General features: G+C 33.7%; 1 protein-coding gene across 1 annotated transcript; it reads right to left on the bottom strand.

Annotated features, from left to right (window-relative positions):
• Positions 1–134: 134 nt before the first annotated feature.
• LOC114163706 (FAD synthase) lies at positions 135–9,012 on the bottom strand. Its single transcript, XM_028048003.1, has 17 exons — positions 8,665–9,012; positions 8,449–8,559; positions 7,640–7,685; positions 7,400–7,557; positions 7,085–7,202; positions 5,863–5,945; positions 4,342–4,401; positions 3,795–4,040; positions 3,271–3,367; positions 3,042–3,092; positions 2,872–2,952; positions 2,493–2,564; positions 1,762–1,824; positions 1,412–1,564; positions 947–1,004; positions 805–857; positions 135–721 (listed from the first exon to the last, which is right to left on the bottom strand). The coding sequence occupies exons 2-17, from the start codon at positions 8,547–8,549 to the stop codon at positions 644–646; spliced, it is 1,518 nt and encodes a 505-aa protein (XP_027903804.1). The 5' UTR covers positions 8,550–8,559; positions 8,665–9,012; the 3' UTR covers positions 135–643.
• Positions 9,013–9,629: the final 617 nt, after the last annotated feature.

Consider the following 9,629-nt stretch of genomic DNA (forward strand, 5'->3'; position numbering starts at 1 on the left):
ATATTATGTTCCTCCACAGTGAGAGGATCTAAATCGACTCCTTGGGATTTTAACTGTTGAACAACACTAGAATTGGTGAGAGGTGTATACTTGCACACAACAAAATGTCCAAAAAACGAAAAGTGTACGTTGACTTTCCCACTAAATATACCTTGGAGCATTGGGCAAATTATGCCTCTGTTGAATGGTTAAAATAATCAAAATGGTTCATACACCAGATAGAGAAAGTGTAGTTTAAATCAGCATAAAAATCAGGTATATAGCAGCCAAAGCTAACATGCAATTCGAGCTGCTAGTTTAAAGGTTTAATCGCTGGATTTTCAATGAAGAAAACTTTATATTTGTAAAAGGTGGTGCTGTAAGTTGAGATAATTTAATAATAATTCTACAATAATCAATAGGTTGTCCATGCCCCCATGAAGAAGTTAAAAGTGCTGTGAATGGCAATAGAATTGAATCTCCAGCCACCTGCTTGTACCATTGTTCTTTCTTCTACCAACACAGCAGCACCCTTGATTTTCTTCCCGCTCCATCTGTATCCCAATGCATCTTAGTATATCAGAATGATAAGATTCAATCCCATGAAAGGTTTTCATTCTGTTGGCATCCAAAAGATATGAACCATAGCATTTACAATATCATCTTAGTTCATCTCAATGAATGCACCAGGCTGAAACTTCTTGTGCAATGCTTTTATAGCTGAATCAATGCGAGCTAGGTCCTGTCATAAAATTAGAACTGGTAAATATGCAGGCAAACTTGTTTTCTTAAAACAGATACTAGAATAGGGAAGTTTTGTTCTACCTTTCCTTTGAAGCTAACAATAAGAGATCCATATCTGGCTTTGCGGTAACAACCTAAATGTTACAAAGAAGAAAATAAAAAAATATAGATAGATAATAAGTCATAACTGGTAAACGTCAACAACAACTTACAAACTTCATACCAATATAAAGGTCAGGAAATTCAAGGCAAAGCTTTGACAGAGGTTGAGCAATTTCAACCTGCAGTTTCGTAAAATCAGATGAGCTCGGGAAAGAAAAGTAGCAGAGAAACAAGACTCATCAGAATAAATTGTCTCATGCTTTAAGAATTTCATCAATGATATATGAGTACACGTCAAATGCATCTCTGATCTTTTTATTGCAAGGAAGCAAAATCGAATGTTGCGTACTTGCATTTACATGGGCCAATCAGCACAAAAAGTAAAAAAAAGGATGTTATACATAATGATGAGTCTCGCAGCATAGACAAAGACTGCAGAACACGTTATAACTGAAATATAAATGAAGGTAGTAATTGTGTCCAACACACGGAAAATAAAAACAAAATTCCAAATAATCTTCAAAGCACAAGGGAATGAAATCATGCGGATGCATCATTATATAGGAAAGTTAGTACGAGTACATACATCTGACAAATTGGTTGCCGCGTTCTTTGATACATATGGTTCCAGCAATGCTAGTAGGTCACTAGATTTTGCTAATTCAATCCAACAGTCCCACTGCTTTTCCAGCTCCGAAACATTTGTTGCACTAAGAATTATTACATTTTGGCACTTGATCTGCAAAAAACATTAATTATCTCTCACAATTAAAACCAGTAATACTTCAAAATTTTCATCATATACAATATAGGAGGTGGTCAAAAGTAAGAGAAGAAGTACAAAAGTTTTCCTTCAGTTCTTCCTTAATGTGAAAGTAAATTTCTGGTGAATGACATAAGGACACAATTTTCATTAACGATGTTCTGAAAACATACCAAGGGCACAGACAATTTGTCATGATGCCATAATTCAGTTATGCCCTCAGGCAATTGAGCCATCTGAAAGGTGAAAGGCAAGGAAAAATCAATACGAATGAATTACATACTAAAAACATCATGACAGTATAATGTGCGGGGCATTATGAAAAGCATATTGACGTCTTGTTGGAAATATAGCAATCGAAATATATATGGCTATACCTTTAGATTCTTTTAGTGTATTCTCATTGTTTCCTCCCACCCAACTCTTATAAAGCAAAGCACAATAAAGGAGTTTCCAGAAAACATGCCGGAAACAATGAACAGCCCTGAGAGACTTGATCTAGGCTGAGGCATTGTTACGGATTAGACCTTAAAAAGTTAACGATCTTGGCATTTGTATACGCATGAGCATGCAAATCATACTAACGAAGTCACGGTTCAAATGTTCCTACCAAAGAAGTAATTGTTGGGTACATTGCTAACTTACGGTACAACTACTAAAAAAAACACTTTGTCTCACCCTCGCCTCCCATTTACCAGACAACTGAAATCAAACAAGCGCTTAATTCAACCAGACCAACATAAATTAGAATTAGAAACTTAAACCTGTGATAGATAATTAGCTTATTTTGGTAAGTAATAATTAACCAGTGGTTGAGGGAACTGACAATGTAGCACTTGAGCCAATAAAGAGAAATTGTGGGGAGTGATTGTCTCAGTTTCGAAAATGAGGATTAGTCCCATACCTCATTCCGGTCACCAGTACACTGGTCACCGATTATATGCCTGAGATACTCTTCAAATTCTTCATCAGGAGCCTACATGAAACGCAAATAATCAATTGACAATGATATAGAGATTCTTGGAAGATGAGATAACAAAGAAATTGAGATGCCATCTGAACTGATTGTGTTATTATTTGCTCATTTTCTGATATAATGACAATTACAATATAACAGTACCCATAACCGAATCCTGTTTACAGCAATATGATAGGCAATTTCTACAACTTCTAGCAAAAGAAGTATTAATAACTCTAATAGATATTGATGGACATGGCATATTTAGGGAATGATTATAGTAGCCTCAAATTTAAAAATACAGCAATTGCAGGAAATAACGCACCAAACGAACACCAAAAGCTTTTGCAATGCCTGCTATGGTAACATCTGAATGCAGTGGACCTACACCTCCATATATAAATACCTACAATAAGTAGGACAGGTAAATATGCTGCATCATCATTTATCATCAAGAAATTCACGTATATAACTTCCCAAGTGAGCGTATAGTACCATATCACTCTTAGATTTTTGTCGCTCAACTTCTTCAGCTACAGAATCTATCTGGTACAGAAGACACAAGTCACAAACCATGAAATTATAATATTAGATGAAGAATGCCTGACTTAGAGTTTGCATATGGGTCATTAACAACAGACCCATAATAACACCTTTAAGTGATGATGTCTGCAAAGAAAAATTCATACAAAATCGTGTAGGACTTCTGCAGAAATGAACTCACATTGTTGTGCACAACAGAAAGTTTAAACACAGACCAACCAATCGAATGCAGCTTCCTACACAAATAAGGGCCCAACTGATCTTCAACAATGCCAAACCTGAGCTATGGAACAGAGTAAAGAAAGAGAACATCACCAATACAGCAAAAAGGATCATAAAAAAATTCACTACACAGCATGATATATTTTAAAAATTTAATAAAATTCACTACACCCTTAGTGTTTTTCTTTCGTTTTCTTTAGAAATTCAGCTCCTAATAAAATCCTTCCCTACTTTAATTTATCTCTGAGTGTTATTATTGTCTCTGTTTTCGTGAACCTATCAGGCACACAATCAAGAGATTCAACAGTAGGTTAACCGCTTGCAAATCCTTTCACCAAAGCTTGAAAACAGGCTAAATAGTCTGATAGAATAAAGAAATCTCCCAATGGAAAATTATAAAGCAGGTCATACCAGTTCCTACAGGATAGAGTTTCCAATATATTCCACAAAATCCAATTATCCATGTGACATCGAGGTACTTACAAAATCTCATCTCCCACAGCAATGATCGATGCTGTGAGCATGCTATTTTTATGTGAATCCAGGCTAGTCAAACCATTGCTATCGACAGGAAGTTGTCCACCAGTAGAAGATGGCCTTTTAGCCCTCCCAGCTCTCTCTAATCTTCCATCAGCAAGTAAATATGCAGGCTTGAATTTGTAGGAAGAATTGCTGACGGACAATAATGAGTTGGGAACTGTATCGTGTATACTCCCAATTGAAGTATAACTGCACAAATAATAAAGAAAAATTGCACACCTAAATTCCCTGAATAATCACAAACAACTACAACTTAATGTCAACCATCACGGACCAATTATTACGTTCAGCAATAAATGTCAACCATGTTTACTGAAGCCTTTTAAATTGTTCACAAATGATGTAAAAGAAAAATTATCAGATATTCATCAAATTATATTCCTATTGTCCCCTATTTGGGAGGGAAATATTAAACAAAAAGAAAGAAAAATATGGCAAGCAGACATAATAAAATCCAACAATAAGGTTCATCATATTTATTGAGTATTACCCTTGATCGTAAAGGCTGCAATAGTTCACCTTGCAAGTTAAAAGGAAGGCCCACACATCTCTGTATAGAAATATAGCCACCATAAGTAAATGAAGCAATTAATATTATCACATTCCAAAAGCGCCAACATAAATAATCATGGAAAAAAACGAACAGTACATTTTCCAAGTGATAGTGCTACTAAATTAATATGTCAATAGATGGAAGGAAACCAAATAATATCCAAGTTGTTTGGCTAAGAAAATTGCGCTTTCAAAAAATTCAGATTACTAAAATAAAATTATATTTCAAGTTATAAACTATAACAACAACCATTATTGTCCCATTAGATGGGACTGACTACAAGGATCAAGCAATGTCATTGAGTTATATCAAGAAAATAAGGGTCTCTTCACTTGGGTGTTGGTTTCATGTTTTTTTCTTCTGTTTGACCTTTTCAGTACAAAATTGTCACATTGTTTTCAATTTATTCATTAGAAAGTGAAGACGGAGAATGAAAACAAAGAAAATGGGTACTAATTTTCAAGAAAATCCATTTAGAGTAAAGTCTTTTTCTGGTTTTAACAAGCTACCCTCAGGGTTTACAAGAGGCTTTCTAGTTTTCTCTAACTATTCATCCACATGGCTAACCAAATACGAAAGTCTGTGTATTTCCAAAAGACTATAAATCTAAGATATGGTGTACTAAGGACAATACTGATATGACTGTATACAAAAGGGGAGAGCTTAGATATATAACTGAGGAAAAGAATAAATCAATTTGGTAATGAGGTAGTCTATCTCTTGGTGCAACTGCTCACACAACTAATAAACACATTTTTTTTTTCTCACTAATGTTTAAGGGAAAATAAACATAAACATCCAACCCTACCAAATATGTGATGGCAGCCTTGTGATGAGTACACAAATGGAGATAAAGAAAAGAAAAAGAACAATAACACATCATTTCGAGGAAGATAACTAGGAGCATAACAAGAGAAGATATTCTTGCTCACCAAAATAGTTTGTTAGTTTCTTTATTTTGTATTCCTTGGCCTCATTAATTGTATGACTTTTCCTTTATTTTTCTTTATGGAACAAATGCAAATAGTAATTTTAACCTAGGTTGTACTTGGGCCTATCCAGCCAAAATGGAACGAGGAGATGCAACCAAATAGTTGCAATGAAGCAAGGAGCGTGATGTAAAATTCATGCCCAACAAAAGCCCTTTGCCCATATGAAAGACAAGGCAAGGTCAATGTGAGCCGAGCATGAAGAGTGTGACAAAAGCATGGATACGATGGGGATGATCTTGACCCTAGATCCAGTCACCTTGTAAGTGTGGAATTTACAACAAAAAGAAATAATTTATAACAAAGTTGACTCCAACCAAAATGAGCTTACAAGAGAATATTATTCCTTCAGATCTTTATATTGCTTGGTCATTCAGGTAAGAATTTAAAAGAAAAGCACTAAATATAAGCACTGGTTTTAATACTTAATTAAAAGCATGAAGAAACTGCAGAGAAAAAAGAATCAAACCTGTATGACCAATCTAAAATGGGATTCACCCTCATGAAAGGTGGCCACCCAGGTGAACTTGGGGAGAATTGTTCTTGACCAACCTGTAAGGTAGGAGCACACATGTAAGAATATAATACGTTAATATTCCAGTTTTTGTAAAAATATTGTAATAAAAAATTCGTTGAAATCAAGCATACATGTTAAGCTTTTACTTTTTACTTAGGCCATACACTTGACGTTTTGTTAAAAATTGACTCTGAATGGACATGTTTGAGAATAGCCTTGAGGAACTAAAAGTGGTCAATCAAGATTCTGGTAAGTAATTTGACTTTGACGCATATTTACATATTGAATTGAATAGAAATTTGAATCATTTTTTAAGGAATGTGTTAGTGTTAGGCTTTTGAAAACATCTTCAGGTTTGGCCCAATATATGAAAGATATATTTTGTAAGAACTAATAATTAAGAGAACCTCAATAAAAATAAAAAAACAATGCACACTGCCGAACTTCTTGATTAATTTCAATATTCACATGCATTAGAAGATCTTCAAAACAAAAAATGATTTTGCACAAGTGCCCTAATTATCCTTTCCTCAAAAGCTTAGAGGTGATCTTTTTATAAATATTCTGATTACTAGTAGGTAGAATTCTGGTGATTTTCAAACTAAAAGCAAGATTATACAGAAATTGAGGAACCAAAATCTAGGTTGAATTTGCTCTATGCGCAAATTCCAGTGATTTTGAGCTCGCTATAGCATGGAAAATTGAAGGTTTAACATTTAGATATTTAATGCATGCTAAAAATGTTCAATGATTGTAGTATTGGCACATCATAAAGTATGCATAATATGTATAACGGTCATTTATAATGAGACTAATAACAATGCTGAGGTATTCTAGGAACACTGGAAGTTATGAGCTAATGCAAGTGCAACTTAATGGTATAATAAGCATCATTCTTGTGATGGTTTAAGCCATTTTATCTTTACTAGATTGCAACTTACTGAGTAATGAGTATGTAGCTTAGCTTTTTACTTTATAAAATCTACATATCAATAATTATATACATGTGCAGTTTTAAGAAAGATGTTCATATATTGTGTATTGCTTTTAAAAGTGGATTTTAACATAGCCTCAAGCACATTCAGAAAACAGCATTGAGTTTTGGACAAACAGGAGATCAGAGAATATGTAATTTAAAACAAAAAACTGTCTCATGGTTAAGAAATAAGGATACCGCAGTAGGGTCTCCAATTCGAACTCCAAGGAAGATAGCCCGAATTGGCTTTTCCTTTAGCAAAGCCTCCAAACCAGATTTGAAATCTAAGCTAATGGTGTCAATTTGCAACCCATATCTGCACAAGAAAAAACCATTAATTGTTCAACCTTTAAAGGACAAGTCTCCACGTAGAAAATTACAAACAACTATAAAAATTAATATAGGACAATATCACTTCAGCATAATATCTAAACTGCAGTGACGAATTAATATATATATATATATATATATATATATATATATATAAAGTCCGAAGAAAGAAGTTTCACTCACGTAGCGGCAGTATCATAGGTAAATGAGTTTATTTCTGGGAATGCACAAGGGCTCTCGAAATATATTGTTCGAATTGGAAAATCTTTTAAATCCCCATTGACACTATTTTGCCCCTTTTTATGCAAGAAATAGCCAGCCCTGAGTATGTGCAACAAAACCTGCATGCCAAAGCTCACTGTCATCATTAATGAGGCCATAGATTCTGATGAGTAATAAAAGATAATAAATATTAGAACATACTGTTGAATCTTTTCCTCCATTGAAGCTGAATGCAACCTCTTCAATACTGTAGGAAGAAAAACATTGTAAGTACAGACATCAGACAATCAGCATTGAAAAGATAGATAGTCACCGAAAATCATATTTTTTAATTCAAAATTTAAAACAGGTATGACTTAAAGCAAATGATGAGCAAAAAGAGAAAAAATGTAGGGGGCATCACTCTATAATGTATGACTCATCCTTAAAAATCAAATTTCAAATCCCAAATTCCGACATCATCCAATGCAATGTTCTTCCTTTAAAGCTACAAGAGTCAGTAAGTTGTTTCGAATTTCAGCGACCACATATCGTCCTTTCTTCATAAACTTTCATTCAGATACAAATATATATAAAAAGAAAAAAGAAAAAAACAATATTTCTAGTTTTCTATCCTCAGTATTCACGGGTAACTTAGACCAAATCGCCACAGACTGTCACTCTTTACATCATTCTTTCCAGATAACACATTTCCAGCAACATTTTCAGGTGAACAGACCTATAAAAGTTTGCCCCTAAGACAATAATAATCAAGGAAGGAAATTCAATACACCCATGCTCTCGTTAAATAGATCAAACATAAATCAACAATTCAGCAATGAGCCCCGAGTAACAAAAATCAAGTCAACAGCACATAACACTTTCTCCTCTTCTGATTCATACTAACCAACAGAAAAGGGACTAAAGAATCCAATCCTTCACAAAAATCCAAACCCATCTCATGCAAAGGTTTAAGATATCGACCCCACAAATTGCATGTCCCTTCTCAGAGGAGACAAAGAACAACTTACGAATACAGAGTCAAAGCTCTCTGAACAACATAGGTGGCGTTCTTGTACTTGGTCTGAAGTCTTCGATCGTCACACTCTCTGATTGCTCTATCGATCTCCATATTGAAAAACCTGAGAATATCAATCAAAGCTGAATCAGAACAAAAGGGTTCCGAAAAAATAGGAAAATGGACATGTCTTCTGAGAAGCAAACGTGGGTTGTCGTCAAAATGATACCTTGAAGCGAATTGGAGAAGGGGTGGAGCGAGAGTGAAGAAAGTTGAAAAGGGTGAGAAGTGATTGAACGAACGATTGTGGCGTTCTCAAAAAAGGGTTGGATTGGAGTGAGAGATGAGAGATATTTTGGAGGAATTGGCAGAATGCTGTTAGTTGGTTGGTTATGTGATATGTGAGAATGATGTAACAGCCTACACAATCTCAATACAACAAAACAACAAAACAGAAACAACGATGGATGGATTCTTTCTTATCTATGTGTGTTGTGTTGTCTCAGCGCAGCGCAGCGCAGGAAAAAGTAGTAGCTGCTCCCACGAAATTCAAGAACTGGATCCAGAGTCACACTCTTCTGCCAAAAAAAAAAAAAAAAAGCAAAGATATTCCCCAATTAAAGCCCAAGTTTTTTGTTTTGTTTTTTTTCTTCTTCAAACTGCAGGGAGAAAATTATTTTAGAAATGAATCAACTATACATTAATTTGTAATTAAATAATAAAGAGTTAAATATGTTTTTGTCTTCAATTCTCGATAAATCTTAAAATTAGTCTATTTTTAAAATTTTATACAAATTTAATTTTTCATTTTTATAAATACGTGAATTTAATTTTTTTTACTAAATTTTATTTTTATTTGATATTTTAAACACATTTTATGATAATATTTGAGTTAACATTGAAGTAAAATGTGTCAAACGGTGTAAACAATTTAAATATTATCATAAAATATGTTTTGAAACGTCACATAAATTTAACAAAATTTGGTTAAAAAGACTAAATTCACGTCTATAAATAAATGAATAAATTGGTTAAAATTTTTAAAGAGAAACTAATTCTAAAATTTACTTAAATTTAAAGAAAAAACATATTTAATCCGATAACAAATACCGGTATAAAAAACTATATTATTGATGGAGATTTTTACCCTTATATATCTATAAAATTAATTTAGTAACCCGCGTTGATGAATTG

This window comes from Vigna unguiculata, chromosome 1 (assembly GCF_004118075.2).
Source record: "Vigna unguiculata cultivar IT97K-499-35 chromosome 1, ASM411807v1, whole genome shotgun sequence".
NCBI classification, from domain to species: Eukaryota; Viridiplantae; Streptophyta; class Magnoliopsida; order Fabales; family Fabaceae; genus Vigna; species Vigna unguiculata.

Bases quoted from the DNA above. Each gene is read 5' to 3' on its own strand.
- LOC114163706 (XM_028048003.1), bottom strand. From the start codon at position 8,549: ATGGAGATCGATAGAGCAATCAGAGAGTGTGACGATCGAAGACTTCAG. The intron at 7,203-7,399 runs GTGAGTGAAACT...TTTCTTGTGCAG, and splicing joins ACCTATGATACTGCCGCTAC to ATATGGGTTGCAAATTGACA. The intron at 858-946 runs GTATGAAGTTTG...TGTAACATTTAG, and splicing joins ATTTCCTGACCTTTATATTG to GTTGTTACCGCAAAGCCAGA.